General features: G+C 34.9%; 2 protein-coding genes across 2 annotated transcripts; both read left to right on the top strand.

Moving 5' to 3' along the window:
- Nucleotides 1-2189: 2189 nt before the first annotated feature.
- Nucleotides 2190-5150, top strand: LOC120179334 (D-ribulose kinase-like). Its single transcript, XM_039184963.1, is given in 10 exon segments — nt 2190-2333; nt 2532-2773; nt 2949-3088; nt 3194-3446; nt 3532-3666; nt 3974-4060; nt 4300-4577; nt 4761-4830; nt 4945-5101; nt 5104-5150. Coding segments are annotated over 10 exon segments (1458 nt in total). The 5' UTR covers nt 2190-2269; the 3' UTR covers nt 5136-5150.
- A 1840-nt stretch (nt 5151-6990) lies between these two features.
- On the top strand, nt 6991-8947 carry LOC120179328 (cytochrome P450 84A1-like). The gene is made up of 2 exons (XM_039184960.1): nt 6991-7935; nt 8257-8947. Exons 1-2 carry the CDS (start codon nt 6991-6993, stop codon nt 8884-8886), a joined length of 1575 nt encoding a protein of 524 aa, XP_039040891.1. The 3' UTR covers nt 8887-8947.
- The last annotated feature ends 10027 nt before the right edge of the window (nt 8948-18974 follow it).

Here is an 18974-nt window from a genome sequence, read left to right as displayed (position 1 = left end):
CAAGCAAGAAAAAACAGTCTATCCATACTATGTTATCTAGACGGAAGATAAATATTAATTTATCAAAATTATTTATTTATCATTATAGATGACATCATATTTTCGTTTTCATCTCTATCTCAAGCTCGCCTATAAATAGGCTCGCCTCCGTTGTATTCAAGACAACTCAATTTAATATTATTATTATTATTTTTATTTTCAAAATTTTATTTGGGGTAGTTTTCTTTTTCTTCAGAATTTTTATCTTGTTTTTGATTTGGAGTACAAGTGTACATTATGCAGCAGTGAATGTTTGGTGTTCTTCTCCAACGTCGAAGTTGCTAAGGACGAGATTCTTGAAAAATTAGGCGTTTTTGGAGGATACAAAATTCCAAAGGAAGTGGAATTTCGAAGATTTTAAGGAGCTCCGCATACCTCAACGCTCAGTAGATAGAAGAATGATAACGGATATTATTTCCGAAATAGATCTAAAAAAGTATAACGTAACTAAATAAATTTATATCTTTTATGTTTTGTATATGTATAATCCTAATTAGTTTAGTGTTTTAAAATTATAATTGATTAATAGTTGAATTTATCTAAAAACATTTATTAACGAAACCACTTGCCATGATGACACTCAGGTCCACCTCGAGAAAAAAACGAGAGTCAGAGAAGGGAGAGTTGATTTAAGTTGTTTGTTTACTTCAGAATGATTCAAATGCTGAATGATTCAGAGGCTCAGTATGAATTAGCTCTGAATGTGACATGCTGTTTGATAATGGCTCTGAGTCATTCAGAATGTACTTCTGTGTTGAATCAGACAGCACTGAATCATTCAGAGGTGCGAAACAAACATGTTGAATACTGAACGGTTCAACATTCAGTGCTGAATGGTTCTATTCAGAGCCAAACAAATAGCCCCTTAATTGAACATAATAATTCCAGGCCATTATTTATCTGCTGGTGAGGTTAGGTAATTGGGTAAGGTTATTATAAAACGATGTGAGAATAGTCTAGCAATTGTGTTATTCATTTGATCCGAATCTGAGATCAAACAATAAGAGCTAAAAACAAAATAAAAGAAATAGCAGAAAATAAATTAAAGAAAATAGTTGGATATATCAATATTTTTCTCTAAAGTATGATCTTAAACAAGGATGGATCGAAGAGGACGGATGGGGATAGTCGTCCTTTAAAAATTTAAAATTACTATATATTTTAGATTTTTTCAATTATTTTATGTTAAAAATCTATTTTAAGTATTCCTAAAATTTTATAAGCTCATCATCTCTTAAAATTTTAGAAGTTCGACCCTTAACATAAAATTTTATTTCCGTTCCCACTCTAAATTATTATTACTATAGCCTTTAGATGTTGTTTCCCGCACCAACTTCCGATCAACGAGTTAGATTTCTCTCATATGTTATAGACTCTCATGCAGTTGTTATCAGTGTGGTGACTAAATATCATATTGATATGTAAATTGAGCAGCATTAATGATCCAAAAGTCGTGGAAGCATAGGCGTTTATTGAAGGAGTCAAATTAACAGTTGAGAAAAGTTGACGCTTGATTGTGGTTGAAGGATATTTCACATGTATTGTTATTAAGCTCGTGAAGCCAAAGCATGATCTCTCGCTTCATTTTCAGGAGGCGGTGGTTCTTTTGACAAGCAATAATTAGATCGAAATTAAATTCGTACATCGTGATACAAATAATATGACTCATAAACTAACTCGATGGATTTTGAATCGTAATTCTCCAATTTGATTTGAATTTAATTATTCAGATTGTATTTCAGATAACATACTTGATAATACCATTTTCGGCTAATTTATAAACCTATCTTATTATAAAAAATATTTTTATTTTTATTTGGTTGCCCTCTCGGTTCCAAGACTTTGTCTTGACTAATCCGGACCGACCCGCATCATACATCTGGTTTTGGTGGTTGAATCTATTAACAGAGATTTTCTGCATACGTAAATAGTCAAACTTAAAACATTGCTTAGACAATATTAAGCTGCTTACCGATTTAACCAACCTATATCAATAAATTCTACGATATGATCATAATAATTTCCTTCAATTTTATTGCTTCTAAATTCTACAATAAGATCATGAGCGAAGCCTAGTTTACTCATTGACCTTTTTCAATTATAGGGTCAAACTTAAACCACAATCAATGAAGTTCCAGCAACGGTAATCAATCATTTTACCTTATCCGTTGCAAACTCAAAAGAGCGAAAACAGGACAGCCAGCACAAAGAAGGTGCCAATTGCCAAAACATGCTTGGCTCAGTCCGCCATTCCTCCATCTCCATCCTGCTTTATCCGTCGCCCCTCAAACCAGGTACTATTTCTTCCTTCGATAAATTTAAGTCTATCTTAATTTGTAGTTTTGTACACCTTCATCATGTTAGAATGTTTCTGTGCAGTTTTGTACATTCTTTATTTTGTAAGTAGCTCTTTGACACCCATAAAATTCGAGCCCTGTGGTCATTCAGGGACTTGAACAGAGTATAACATGATGCGTATCTCCATTCTACAGGATGTTGTAGTTCAAGGAAGTTGAATGTAAGAACTCAGCCATGGACAAACAGTGCTGGGAAGTCGGTAAAGCTGAGAACTGTGGTTGTTGGGTGTAAGATTAAGAATCAAGAAATGGGTTTTCAAGCTAGTGAACGGCTTTATCTTGGGATGGATTTTGGTACATCAGGTGCTAGATATGCTTTGATTGACAAGCAAGGGACAATTCATGCTGAAGGAAAGAGAGAGTACCCTCAGTACTTGGTAAGAATTAAGAACCAATGTATAATATTTTGTACCAGCAGTATTGGCTTGCTTGAATGTCCGAATGATTTGAAGTTTACATGGAATTGCACATGTTGCAGTTCAAAATTTCCGAATTGTGACCGTTTGTTTACCTTGACACATTTGATGAAGTTGTTTCTCTTTGTCTAGAAAGAAGGAAGATTCAATGGATTGGGGACGGTCATGGAAAACAACCCTTTTCTCGCTGCTTGAAGATGTTCCCGTTCATCTCTGTCCTCTAGTTGCTTCCATTTCGCTCGATGGGACTTCTGCAACTACGCTTATTATCGACAGGTGATTACCTAAAACACAATATACTTTTTGCTGATCCATGTGGCGTTCTCCTCCACAATTGCTGGGTTTAATTTCAGTATGGTGTCTGAATTTAATCACCTGCAGTAATACAGGAGAACTAGTAGCCAGACCTTACCTCTACAACGAGAGTTGTCCTGATGCTTTACCATTGGTAAAGTCCATTGCTCCTATAAACCATACGGTCTGCTCTGGTTCCTCTACTCTTTGCAAGCTTGTTTCATGGTGGAACAACGACAATTCAGACAAGAAATCCACAATGTTATTGCACCAAGCTGATTGGTTGCTGTGGCTTCTTCATGGGCAGCTCGGAGTATCTGATTACAACAATGCTTTGAAGGTATCATATACAATAACTCATTAGTCACAGTTTAGGATTGCTTCTTATTTAAGAAATGACTAAGAGATTGCTTCTATTTGTCTAGGTTGGTTATGATCCTGAAATTGACTCCTATCCAGACTGGCTGTTATCTCAGCCTTATGCACGACTTTTACCTACGGTCAAGGCGCCTGGAACTTCAATTGGCCATTTGAAAGGCAATATTAGAACACAATTTGGTATGTATTTGTTCCCATTACATTGTTACATAGCTTTTTATGCTTCCCTATATTGTTCAAAGGGAAAAAAAAAATTAGAGTTCTAGCGTGATACTATCCTTATAGGCAGAATGTGAGATTTTGCACTTGTATTTGGAAAAAGTACAATTTCAGATTTAGGACCTCTTAGAGTTGTGCTTTATGAACGTATAATAGCTTTAAGTTTTATATTTATTTCTTCTGAATGCTATTGATCTTCGATTGCAAGTTACACCTGCACTAAGCTTCTGAAACTGCACTTTATACTTTACAAAATACATTCATAGCAGGTTTTCAGAAGATTGTGTTGTATGTACTGGGACCACCGATAGCATAGCAGCCTTTCTTGCAGCACGAGCAACAAAACCTGGGAAAGCGGTTCGTATTTTTTAGATTCTGGCTTTAGTTTGTGCTTTATCAGGAAATTGGAAGTATCTTCTTTTTTGGTTATCATACAGATATTCATCAAGCTGTCCCTTTAGGACATTGATAATCTTCTTCAATCAGTGTCATCCTATGGTGCATTTTACAGCTGGTTTTTTTTGGAGAACTGGATAACAATTAGCATGTCGTCTTATCTACTGGTTTCATGAATTTGTTCTTGATATTTTATGTAGGTTACCTCTTTGGGTTCGACCCTTGCAATTAAACTACTAAGTACAACTAGGATAGAGGATGCGAGATACGGAGTGTACAGTCATCGCCTCGATGATAAGTGGCTCGTCGGAGGAGCTTCGAATACTGGTGGAGCAGTTCTAAAGGAAATTTTCACTGATGAGCAGTTGGACAAACTGAGTGAACATATCAATCCCATGAAGGCCTCTCCCTTGGACTACTATCCCCTAAGATCAGTTGGGGAGAGATTTCCAGTGGCAGATCCAAATATGGAGCCTAGGTATTTGATCTCTCTTTCTCCACATTAGAACATCGATATATCCTCTGCAGTTCTCCCGATGCTTGCTAATTTTCTCAAGAGTCTGTTTTATATGATTAGACCTGAAAAATGCTTGTTTGCAACATAGCTTTATACAAACATTACCTCGGAGCAACATGCTATCGAGTTTTTGATTTTGTTCAGGTTACATCCACGCCCCGAAAGCGATGTGGAGTACTTGCATGGTATTTTGGAATCAATTGCCCGTATAGAGGTACAAAGATATAGCTCCTTGTTTAAGATCTATTTGCTTGTTGAATGAGGCATGCATTGCTGGTAATGGAACTTCAACTCTAAAATGCGCCTTCATTTGGTGGTTGTCATTTAGGCAAAGGCATACATCTTGTTGAAGGATCTAGGAGCGACCCAAGTCGATGAAGTGTTCACTGCCGGAGGCGGTTCGAAAAACGACAAATGGACAAAGATTCGAGAGAGGGTACTCGGTTTACCGGTGAGCCGAGCAACTCAAACCGAGGCTGCCTATGGGCTGCGTTGTTGGCTCTGAAGGGTGCCCAATAGATATAATTTGGCTAGTGAGAGCAAGTGTATGGAGCTGTTATTTTTGTGAAGTCCATGATTATGTGCCCATTTAGTTTTGCATAATCAGTTTTAATTTCTTCGTCTCATTCCCTCTTGTATTTGATTACAAGATAATATAATTATTAAATAAATTTTAAAATATTAATCTACTACATAATATTTATTTTACATTTTCTGTGAAAAATTTGATTTTAATTATCAAAACTATTTGTAAAAGTAATTATCAAATGGGTAAACTACACATTTAGTATCTAAACTATTGTTTTTGTTCCATTTTGGTATCCAAACTTTATTTTTTTCAAAATCATACCTAATGTTTAGTTTATGTTTCAATTTGGTACATTGTCAATAAAAACTAAAGGTGATGTTGATGTGATATTTTTATATTTTAATGATGACGTGATATTAACTTATGGTGACACATCAATGTCACCGTTAAGTTTTTAAAGACAAGTACCAAAATGAAACATAAACTAAACGTTAGGTATGATTTAAAAAAAATAAAATTTGAGTATCAAAATGGTCTCTCGACTATAAGGTATTGCTTTACTAAGTCTATCGACGATTAAAAGTTACAAAATGGTCCTCCGACTATAGGGTGTTATTTTGTTGAGTCCCTTGACTGTTGAAAATTACAAAATGATCACCCGACTATTCATATGTTCCAAACTTATCATTTTTTGTTAAAAATTGATGGTTGTATGAGTTGAACGTTAACTTGCTAACTATGATATGATAGTCGTTTGAGATTTTGGTATCATATTTTATCATATTACATTCAGCATGTCAACGTTTACCTTATACTACTGTTATTATTTTAACGAAAAAAGATGAGTTTGGATCATATGAATAGTTGGATGACCAATTTGTAACCTTTAATAATCGAGGGACTAAAAAAGTAGCGTATTATAATTGAGGGACCATTTTATAACTTTTAGTAGTCAAGGGACTTAACAAATATTATCCTATAGTCGATAGATTATTTGTGTACTTTACCCAATTATTTTTATATGAAATGTTTAAGGATTTGTTTAAATAATTAAGTATAATGTTTTAAAGACTTCTTTAAGTAATAAAAGCCATTTGCAATTTGGGAATCTGCAAAGATTTGGCAAAATCACTCGTGGGTTCTTAAAAATATCTAAATTTAGTTTTTGTGCCTAAACTATATTTTCGAGAGTTGATTGAACAACACATAGAGTAATAAAAAGTGTAAACTACATATTTATTCACTTACTTATTCTAGTGATTTCATTTGATCATTCAACTATATTTTATTTCAAAATTATTCTTATATATTTTGGTCACTCGTCGTTAAAAATAAACAAAACTATTACGTGTTATCATAAGATAATCTCATTCACCATTGAAAAAATAACATTGCCACATTAATATTTATTTAACGATAGATAACTAAAATGAAATCAAAATAAATATTAAGTATACATTTTTGAAAAAATAATAGAGTAATAAAAACAAAATTATGACTAATATATAGTTTATCATATATATATATATATATATATATATGTATTGATTCTTCAATTGCCACTACCTCGAATCCATCACCTACCGCTTCTCCGTACAACAAATCATATAGTATATTGATTTTCTTAAAATGGAAGGTAATGATTCGGTTACCAAGTAGAGCTCAAAGATGTAATTTTATTTTAGAAGGAAATCTTCCTTAATTAATCTCTAGCTGTCGCATTCTTATATATGATCAAACTTTTCTCAAAAAATAATAATAATTATATATGATCTAACAGAATTACACTGTCCTCTAAAGCTCTTTAACCATTGATTCTGGGAAAAATAGATTTCTATGATTCCAATGGATTCTATTCAAACTCTATTATCTCTTCAATCTTCTTCGCCCATCTTCTTCCTTCTTCCAGCATTGTTGGTTTCATTGATTTTCATGTTCGGGCTGCGTCGGAAAATCCCATACCCGCCGGGCCCCAAAGGGTACCCGATTATCGGCAACATGACGATGATGGACCAGTTGACTCACCGTGGCATAGCTCAACTCGCTTCTCGGTACGGTCAGGCGGGTCTCCTCCACTTAGCGATGGGAAAGCTTCACATAGTGGCGGTGTCGACGCCGGAGATGGCGAAGGAAGTTCTACTCACCCAAGACATCGTATACTCCAACCGACCGGCAAACGACGCCATAGTTTATTTAACCTACGATAGAGCCGATATGGCTTTCGCCAACTACGGTCCCTTTTGGCGTCAAATGAGAAAGATCTGTGTTATGAAGGTTTTCAGCCGGAAACGGGCGGAGTCATGGGCTTCCGTACGTGAAGAAGTGGACTCGACAGTGGAGACGGTGATGAAAAGCGTCGGTTCGCCACTCAACGTCGGCGAGTTGGTGTTTGCTTTGACGAGGAACATAACTTATAGGGCGGCGTTCGGGTCGTTTTCACGTGAGGGACAAGATGAGTTCGTGAAGATATTGCAGGAGTTCTCCAAGCTTTTTGGAGCTTTCAACATTGCTGATTTTTTCCCCTGGTTGAGTTGGGTCCATGGGACCGAGTTCCACAAGAGGTTGGTGAAAGCTCGGGCGTCGCTCGATGGGTTCATTGATCATATTATAGATGAACATTTGGTTAGGAGGAATATGGGTCATGCTGAAAAACATCAAGCCGTGCATGATGATGACATGGTGGATGAATTAATGGCGTTTTACAGCGAAAATGCTTCCATAGGAGATTATAATGACTCATCCAATTCTTCCATTCAACTCACCAAAAATAACATCAAAGCTATTATCATGGTAACTGCCCATACTTATGCATGAAGCATGATCGTACCAATAGTTGTATGTTAAGGGTATAAATATAAAAATTTATATTAGAAATTTAAGTTATGAAATTAAAAAATATCTAAATACTGTGTATATAGGCAGGGTCACACCCCGAGCCCCTCAATCTATCCATGCACATATATGTTTGTACACTAGGATGCAATAGTCAATATAGTTAAAAATTAAGTCAAATTAAATATAAAGACTAAGTTTCAAGTTTTAGCATAGTAGAGGGACTATGGAAAAAAAATTACCTTTTCAATTAATGCATGTGAGACATATGTATGACAGGACGTAATGTTTGGTGGAACCGAGACGGTGGCATCGGCAATAGAATGGGCAATGGCGGAGCTAATGAAGAGTCCAGAAGAACTCGAGAAAGTTCAGCAAGAACTCAGTGATGTTGTCGGGTTGGATCGGGTCGTTCAAGAATCGGATCTCGAGAAATTGACCTACCTAAAATGTGCCATTAAAGAAACGCTACGCCTACACCCTCCTATCCCTCTCCTCCTCCATGAGACCTCCGTGGACTCCGTCCTTGGCGGATATCGGGTACCGGCGAAATCGCGTATAATGATCAATGCATGGGCTATCGGGCGTGACCCGTCATCTTGGGAAGATCCGGATGTGTTTAAACCAAGCAGGTTTTTGGATGGTAGTGCACCTGATTTTAAGGGCAGTAATTTTGAGTTCATTCCATTCGGGTCGGGTCGAAGGTCCTGTCCGGGAATGCAACTCGGGCTATATGGGTTGGAATTAAGTGTGGCTCATTTGCTTCATTGTTTTAACTGGAAGTTGCCCGATGGAATGAAGCCGAGTGAGCTTGACATGAACGATTCATTTGGGCTCACTGCACCACGAGCGACTCGACTCGTCGCTGTGCCGAGTTACAGATTGAGTTGTCCTTTTCGTGGAAAATGAACGGGATTGGGAAGGGAGAAGTAGAAACCAGACCAAAGCAGAGAAAATTAATGGGTTTATACCTCCTTTTGTTTTAGGTGTGAAATTATCCCTTATAATAAAATAAAAGTTTAATGATATCTGAGGTACTCTAACCTTTTTGAGAAAATTAGTATGACCCTTGAAATTTTTTCTTGCATTCAATGTAGCCCTTAAATATAAAAAAACATTTTTCATATTACAATATGATTAATCAGTTTATAATTTGAATCATTTACAAGACGGGAGAGGCAACATGTGGAGTAGTGGCCTAAGATCACAATAGGGATTGGTTATGGAGTTATACTAGAAAGGTAGGAATCTGCTCCACACTGGAAGCTGAGATGTGGGGAATCTATAAAGGTGTGCGATTGGCCTGGTTTGCAGGAGAAAAACAAGTAGTTTTGGAATCTGATAACAACGAAGCAGTTAACCTGATAAAAGAGAGCACTGTTGAGAGAAGACGACTAACCCTTTTGCAGCATATTGAATATTTACTTAACCGAAAATCGATGGTAATCCTTAAGCATATCAGTAAAGATGCAAACAAGACGACTGACATCGTCGCCAAGTATGCATGGACTATCCAAAACATATCACAGGAGTATCAATACCCCCAGATGTATGTAGTAGAGGATAGAATAAGGCTGGATAATTGTCCCTAGGCATGACAATATTGTAGTTTAATCCCTAGTTCTACAAAAAAAAACTACTAATTAATGTTCTTAGTTTCATGTTTGGAATACTTATTTATATTTTTCATTAATATATATATATATTGTAACGCCCCAATTTAGGGGCTAAATTATAGAAATTATAAAGTATTGGATTTAATTGGTATTTTGAAAGAAACAGTGAATTAAATTGTAAAATTTTAAAGTTGGCAAACCATTTTATAAAGATCAGGAAATTTAGTGGTTAAACCTATGATTTAACCATTTTTTATATGAGAAGAATTATAAACCCCATTTGTCGTGCTCATTTCCAGATTGTTTCCAGTTTCCTTCTTCCCCTCAACCCTCCTTTCAATTTCGATCTACTCGTCGTCCGACCTCCGATCGACGAACTGAAACCACCATCGTGTTCGTTGTTGACCGAGGAACAAAACCCCTGAAACCTTTCGTCGTGAATCATCTCCATTCGTCGTTAATTTCAGTCAGAAGTATCGTCGGTAATAACTCGATTTCAGTTGGTTTTTCGTCGATTCATGACGATCCGGTCATCCGTTAACGACACCTTACGCACCATCGTGTTCCTTGCATCGTTCCGATTCCACCGGTGTTCTCCTTTTCTCTGTCGTTGCCGGCGCGTGGAGGGGTAAGACCATCAAAGTTTCCGACATTTCGGAATCGAGCTCTCCGCCGTTCAAAATTGTGAACCGAGCTTTGTAAGTGCCTCAAAATCGCTTAAAATAATTTTTAGAAATTTTTTCGGGAATTTTCCGACATCGTATCACTGTTTATGCGCCGCACGCGCCGCACGCGCCACCCCCGAGAGTGGGCATCGTCTGGGTGATAATTTTGTAATTAATTTCTGTTTGAGTGCTATTTGTGTAAAATTCGATGTTAGTTTGGTAAATATTTACATAATGTGGCTAATTTGGTAATTAATTTCTGTTAGGGTGATATTTGTGTAAAATTGTCAATTGTTAACCGTTGACCATAGTTGACCAGAACTTTGATCGGGCATTAAATGACCTTTGACTTCGATCGAATATACCTATCCTAACGTTTTTCGAAATTCGAAATCCGATTCCGTAGTCCGTTTTTTTGAAATTTGGACCTGAAGGCTTCGAAATTACCAGTCAAACCCGTTGACTTTGATCGAAAATTCCAAATTTTCAAAAAATCATATTTTATGCTTTCGATGTCTTGAATCCGAATCCGAAGTCCGTTTCGCCAAATTCGAACTCGGTAAATTGTTTTTCACTGATTTATCATCCGATTCGATCTGTTTTTCAGAATTAAGCTCTGTTTTTTTATGTAATTTCTGTTGATATGGATCCGAGGAAATATTGGAAGATGATTTCAAGATCGAGGACGTTCGAATGGAATTTAATGGTCGATCAGTATGGTACGAAAATCGAGGTAATACTTTAATACATCTTTATGTTTTATGAAACATATGAATATTGATAAATGCATGAATAAGATAATGTTGGTCTCAATTGTGTAGTTAATTAATTTCTACACTCGATCCGAATACAGTAGAAATTTGGTAATTGATTATGGTTCAGAGGACTTTTATACGGAATTAAGGAATTGTTATAACTAAATTTCAAGTTCTGTGTTTGACAATAAAGAAATCAACCTAGATCTGTATCTTATAATTTATTTCATCAAGGTTCATATGTTAAAGGTACTTCGATGAGAAATTATGAGGATATTCTCGTAGGGTAAAATTACGAAAATACCCTTATGTTATAAAAAGACAAGATTTGAATATGGAAGTTGAATAAGAGGTTTTTACAGACATATTGATCTGATAAAAATATTGATGTGCATAAGAAATGTTAGTTTTACTTGAAAATTATGGATAATCGGTTTTTAATCCTATGAGGGTTTGTGAAGGATACTAGAAGTCTGTTAAGGGAATCATTTCAAGATCAGAAAGTGTTCAAGAAAGCAATTAATCATAGGATCTCTAAATTATATTATTTTCGTTAAGAGTTAATAACGAAATTATATGGTTAAGAAATTACGAAAATGTCATTGAGAGGTAAAATAGTCCGAGTTGACCCTGAATGAGAAAGTACTTTGAAGATTTGTACTTAACTTGATTAAGTACGAAATTGATTGTTAAGATTCTGACTTAGTGCAGAAAAATTCTTGATATTCCGTTGGTAAAAATCTGAGAAGGCACTTGACCTGAAAATATTCGAGTTATGAGTAAATACCTGAAGAACAATTTATTGGAGAGTGCTCTTTTATCAGAATTTTTCGAAGGGACTGAAATAGATGATAATTTGGAATTAAATAATAAATAAGATGGAAGGAAATGCTTGAAATACATCGGATCTGTAGAATGACTAGAATACCCCTGTAATAGAAATAACCCAATAATACCACCAATCTCAGGAATGATTGGATATCCTCGAGCTCTGAAATGAATGTAATAAAACTGAACACCAAAATTACCAAAATACCCTTATAGCCTATACTAAGTAAATGTCTTGGATTAATTAAGGGATCCAAATAAGCATAAGTGTGGGACTACCTTTAAAAGTTATGGAACACAGCTTAAGTGAGCCAATCAACCTTAATGATATGTCAGTACCTGAACGACATAAATATTACTTGAATGCATGTTGGTCTACTCAAGTTTGGCTCGATGATAATTTGGAAGTATTCAGCTCAGCTCAACTCTAGATTGCATTCAACACTAAGAATTGAATATTTGTTCGACAAATCAACCACGAAGACCGAATTGAACTGAACAGAAGTATAATATGTATCCGAAATTCAGAAACGTCTGAAATACTCTGGAAAACCCCAAAGTAGTTAAATGGACTTGACTGCTAAATAAGCTAAGTAACCTCAATGACTGAGGATTAAGTAAGTGAATTTGATAATTCTGGAAATTCTGATGAGTTTATAAGATGTATTGTCCTTATGGAACATGAACTACAAATCAAACACGTCAGCATTTCATGATATAGTAGAAGCGTGAACATGAAATAAAGACATTAGAAGATTTATTCAGCGATGATTCTGAAGATTATATATGGACTAGAATTTGTGGTATTAAAGTGTAAATACCCTGTAAGGAAAATGAATTGACCAGTCGATAAGCATTAGTTCTAGGAGTTATTCATCTGGAGTTGTTCGATAATCTAATCAATCGACAAAGATTGTAAAGGATTCGGAATACCCTTATGATTCTTTAAGCTTCTAAAAAATGTCTGAATAAGATATGATCCTGATAAATCACATTCTGAATAACTGATGATTTCGTTAGTTAATGAACTCTTCCCTTGATGATTCGAAATTCCAACGTTCTATCAGCATATTAAAGATCCGTGTTTCTCTGCCTTATAAGATTATCCAGTCCCTTTAAATAATATACATAAACTCTGGTGTGTTCCCTACTCACATGAATATTTTATCTGATTTTCGATTTGAATTCTGATTTGATACTTGACATGGATTCTGATATGATATCTGATATGGATTCTGATATGATACTTGACCTGATTTATGTTTTTGATTTTTGATATATCCGTTTACGGACGAACATATTTTACTTGGGGGTAATGTTGGAGGAAGTATATCTGGAGGCTCCTTGCCTGTGTGCTCAGGGCCTTACTTACCGGCTCCTCGGCTGTGTGCTCAGGGCCTTACTGGACTTGACGGTGGGTGTATGGTTCTGGGGAACCTACATATTTTGGACTTGACGGATGGGGATATATATATATATATATATGTTTTAAAAAGATCTGCAAAGTTACATGATTTTTGGGAACACACTAGAAAACCTATTCTGATCTTCTTAACCTAAACATCCCAAATTTTTCCATCAGAACTGAATACTATCTGTTAATACCTGAAATATTAATGGGACCTCAGCTCAGCCAAAGAAATCTGTAAATATCTGAACCAATAAGGAAATATATGTTTATCTGTATCTGTACGTTCTTCAGTATTATCTGGTAGTTTTGTATTACTGAGCTTTTCGAAGCTCACTCTATTACTCACCATTTCAGGTTAAAAGATTGTACCAGTACAGCTATCAAAATCAATAAGAGAGTTCTTCCGGCATTGCTTGCAGAGTATGGAACATGTGATTAGGGGGACATGTAATTATATTTTGTTTTTATATACGAGTATAAAAATCTATTTTGTTTCTGCATAATGATAAATCATTTTATAAGTTACATGTTTTTAATAAAAGTTTTAAATTTTCTGCTATTTTTATTGTGAGTCGCTCCGGTGGCCCTAATATGGCACTCCAGATCGAATTAGGTTACCCTTATCGGTCTGAGGGGGTTACATTTAGTAGTATCAGATCTATGGTTTGAGTCAAAAAAATTTAAGATAGACCGACCGGTCGAATGTTAAAATATGTCTGATCAGTGCATGCCCATAGACTGCAATCGTACCTCTCTGAGTCAGAACTCCAGGGCTAAGTCCCTATCTATAATGAGTAAACCGATGTTTCTATCCATTAAGGCTATATTTGTACAAAAAAGGAATACCAGTAACATCTGTCTAAACGCTATAAAATACCTCACGAGCTATATGTGAATTATTCATCTAAGAAATTCTGACTTGACTCCGGAAATGAAATCGGGGTATGCTACTGCTTTATGAGCCTATTATCATGATAAAGACTGAATTGATTACTCAAGGAAATTTTCGTTCGGATTTTTTTATTGAAATGAGGAAAAGTTCTAATAAGAAAGTATACTCAACGGGTTAAGGATTAGTGGAAGATCTGTATTTCTATAAGAGCTACATGAAAGATATGAAAAAAACCAATGGAAGTTACATTTCTGTAATTATGTAACATGAATGAATTTCGAGGACGAAATTATTTTAAGGAGGGGAGAATTGTAATACCCCAATTTAGGGGCTAAATTATAGAAATTATAAAGTATTGGATTTAATTGGTATTTTGAAAGAAACAGTTGATTAAATTGTAAAATTTCAAAGTTGGCAGACCATTTTATAAAGTGCAGGAAATTCAGTGGCTAAACCTATGATTTAACCATTTTTTATATGGGATGAATTATAAACCCCATTTGTCGTGCTTAGTTCCAGATTATTTCCAGTTTTCTTCTTCCCCTCAACCCTCATTTCAATTCCGATCTACTTGCCGTCCGACCTCCGATCGATGAACCGAAACCACCATCGTGTTCATTGTTGATCGAGGAACAAAACCCCCTCAAACCTTTCGTCGTGAATCATCTCCGTTCGTCGTTAATTTCAGTTGGAAGTATAGTCGGTAATAACTCGATTTTAGTTGGTTTTTCGTCGATTCACGACGATCCGGTCATCCATTTACGACACCTCCCGCACCATCGTGTTCCTTGCATCATTCCGATTCCATCGGTGTTCTCCGTTTCTCTGTCGTCGCCGGCGCGTGGAGGGGTGAGACCGTTAAAGTTTCCGACGTTTCGTAATTGAGCTCTCCACTGTTCAAAATTGTGAACCGAGCTTTGTAAGTGCCTCAAAATCACTTAAAATAATTTTTAGTATTTTTTCTGGGAATTTTCCGACACCGTATCACTGTTCACACGCCACTCTCGAGAGTGGGCATCGTCTAGGTGATAATTTTGTAATTAATTTCTGTTTGGGCGCTATTTGTGTAAAATTCGATGTTAGTTTGGTAAATATTTACAGAATGTGGCTAATTTGGTAATTAATTTCTGTTAGGGTGATATTTGTATAAAATGGTCGACTGTTGACCACTGTTGACCACAATTGACCAAAACTTTGACCGGCTTTGACCGGACATTAAATGACCTTTGACTTCGACCGAATATACCTATCCTGACGTTTTTCGACGTTCCAAATCCGATTCCGCAGTTCGTTTTTCGAAATTTGGACCCGAAGGTTTCGAAATTACCAATCAAACCTGTTGACTTTGATTTTGACCGAAAATTCCAAATTTTCGAAAAGTCAAATTTTATGCTTTCGACGTCTTGAATCCGAATCCGAAGTTCATTTCACCAAATTTGAACCCGGTAAGCTGTTTTTCACTGATTTATCATCCGATTCGATCTATTTTTCAGAATTAAGCTCCGTTTTTTATGTAATTTCTGTTGATATGGATCCGAGGAAATATTAGAAGATGATTTCAAGATCGAGGACGTTCGAATGAAATTTAATAGTCGATCAGTATGGCACGAAAATTGAGGCAATACTTTAATACCTATTTATGCTTTATGAAACATGTGAATATTGATAAATGCATGAATAAGATAATGTTGGTCTCAATTGTGTAGTTAATTAATTTCTACACTCGATTCGAATATAGTAGAAATTTGGTAATTGATTATGGTTCAGAGGACTTTTATAAGGAATTAAGGAATTGTTAGAACTAAATTTCAAGTTCTGTGTTTGGTAATAAAGAAATCAACCTGGATCTGTATCTTATAATTTATTTCATCAAAGGTCATATGTTAAAGGTACTTCGATGAGAAATTATGAGAATATTCCCGTAGGATAAAATTACGAAAATACCTTTATGTTATAAAAAGACAAGATTTGAATATGGAAGTTGAATAAGAGGTTTTTACAGACATATTGATATGATAAAAATATTGATGTGCATAAGAAATGTTAGTTTTATTTGGAAATTATGGATAACTAATTTTTAATCCTATGAGGGTTTGTGAAGGATACTAGAAGTCTGTTAAGAGAATTATTTCAAGATCAGAAAGTGTTCAAGAAAGCAATTAATTATAGGATCTCTAAATTATATTATTTTCGTTAAGAGTTAATATCGAAATTATATGGTTAAGAAATTGTGAAAATGCCCTTTAGAGGTAAAATAGTCTGAGTTGACCCTGAATGAGAAAGTACTTTGAAGATTTGTACTTAACTTGATTAAGTACGAAATTGATTGTTAAGATTCTGACTTAGTGCAGAAAAATTATTGATATTTCGTTGGTAAAAATCTGAGAAGGCACTTGACTTTAAATTATTCGAGTTACGAGTAAATACCTGAAGAACAATTTATCGGAGAGTGCTCTTTTATCATAATTGTTCGAAGGGACTGAAATAGATGATAAATTAGAATTAAATAATAAGATAGGATGGAAGGAAGGAAATGATTGAAATACATCAGATCTGTAGAATGACCAGAATACCCCTGTAATAGAAATAACCCAATAATACATACAATCTCAGGAATGATTGGATATCCTCGAGCTCTGAAATGAATGGAATAAAACTGAACACCAAAATTACCAAAATACCCTTATAGCCTATACTAAGTAAATGTCTTGGATTAATTAAGGAATACAAATAAGCATAAGTGTGGGACTACATTTAAAAGTTATGGAACACATCTTAAGTGAGCCAATCAACCTTAATGATATGTCAGTACCTGAATAACATAAATATTACTTGAATTCGTGTTGGTTTACTCAAGTTTGGCTCGATGATAATTTGAAAGTATTCAGCTCAGCTCAGCTCAGCTCAACTCTAGATCACATTCAGCACTAAGAATTGGATATTTGTTCGACAAATCAACCACGAAGACTGAATTAAACTAAACAGAAGTATAATATGTATCCGAAATTCATAAACGTCTAAAATACTCTGGAAAACCCCAAAGTAATTGAAATAGACTTGACTGCTAAATAAGCTAAGTAACCTCAATGACTGAGGATTAAGTAAGTGAATTTGATAAGTCTGGAAATTCTGATGAGTTTATAAGATGTATTGTCCTTATGGAACATGAACTAAAAATCAAGCACGTCAGCATTTCATGATACAGTGGAAGCGTGAACATGAAATAAAGACATTAGAAGATTTATTCAGCGATGATTCCGAAGATTATATATGGACTAGAATTTGTGGTATTAAAGTGTAAATACCCTGTAAGGAAAATGAACTGACCAGTCGATAAGCATTAGTTCTGGGAGTTATTCATATGGAGTTGTTCGATAATCTAATCAATCGACAAAGATTGTAAAGGATTCAGAATACCCTTATGATTCGTTAAGCTTATGAAAAATGTCTGAATAAGACATGATCCTGATAAATCACATTCTGAATAACTGATGATTTCTTTAGATAATGAACTTTTCCCATGGTGATTCCAAATTCCAACGTTCTATTGGCATATTGAAGATCCGTGTTTCTCTGCCTTATAAGATTATCCAGTCCCTCTAAATAATATCCATCAACTCTGGTGTGTTCCCTACTCACATGAATATTTTATCTGATTTTCGATTTGAATTCTGATCTGATACTTGACATGGATTCTGATTTGATATCTGACATGGATTCTGATCTGATACTTAACCTGGATTTTGATATGATACTTGACCTGATTTATGTTTTGATTTTTGATATATCCGTTTACGGACGAACATATTTTACTTGGGGGTAATGTTGGAGGAAGTATACCTGGAGGCTCCTCGGCTGTGTGCTCAGGGCCTTACTTACCGACTCCTCGGCTGTGTGCTCAGGGCCTTACTGGACTTGACGGTGGGTGTATGGTTCTGGGGAACCTACACATTTTGGACTTGACGGGTGGGGGTATATATATATATATATATATATATATATATATATATATATATATATATATATATATATTATATATATATATGTTTTAAAAAGATCTGAAAAGTTACATGATTTTTGGGAACACACTAGAAAACCTATTCTGATCTCCTGAACCTAAACATCCCAAATATTTTCCATCAGAACTGAATACTATTTGTTAATACCTGAAATATCAATGGGACCTCAGCTCAGCCAAAGAAATCTGTAAATATCTAAATCAATAAGGAAATATATGTTTATCTATATCTGCACGTTCTTCAGCATTATCTGGTAGTTTTGTATTACTGAGATTTTCGAAGCTCACTCTATTACTCATCATTTCAGGTTAAAAGATTGTACCAGTACATCTATCAAAATCAGTAAGGGAGTTCTTCCAGCATTGCTTGCAGAGTATGGAACATGTGATTAGGGGACATGTAATTGTATTTTGTTTTTATATACGAGTATAAAAATCTATTTTGTTTATGCATAATGATAAATCATTTTATAAGTTACATGTTTTAATAAAAGTTTTAAATTTTTCGCTATTTTTATGGTGGGTCGTTCCGGTGGCCCTAATGTGACACTCCAAATCAGATTAGGTTACTCTTATCGGTCTGAGAGGGTTACATATATATTATATTTGTAACCATCTTTTTATATTATAATTATAGTTAAAATATTATATTTACTTTTTATTATTTTTCATGTCATATCACATCTAATGTTTATATTATTTATTTAGATAATTCAATTTTAACTATAAATTAATTTAGGTTAAAAAATTTCTGAACAAATTCCAGCTTATAAATTAATTTACATAAAATCTAATGTTTATATTATTTCGTA

The sequence above is a fragment of the Hibiscus syriacus genome, unplaced genomic scaffold, assembly GCF_006381635.1.
Source record: "Hibiscus syriacus cultivar Baekdansim isolate YM2019G1 unplaced genomic scaffold, ASM638163v2 tig00112411_pilon, whole genome shotgun sequence".
Lineage (NCBI taxonomy): Eukaryota > Viridiplantae > Streptophyta > Magnoliopsida > Malvales > Malvaceae > Hibiscus > Hibiscus syriacus.
Note: the sequence above shows the minus strand (reverse complement) of the source record. Positions and strands in the feature narration are given on the sequence as shown.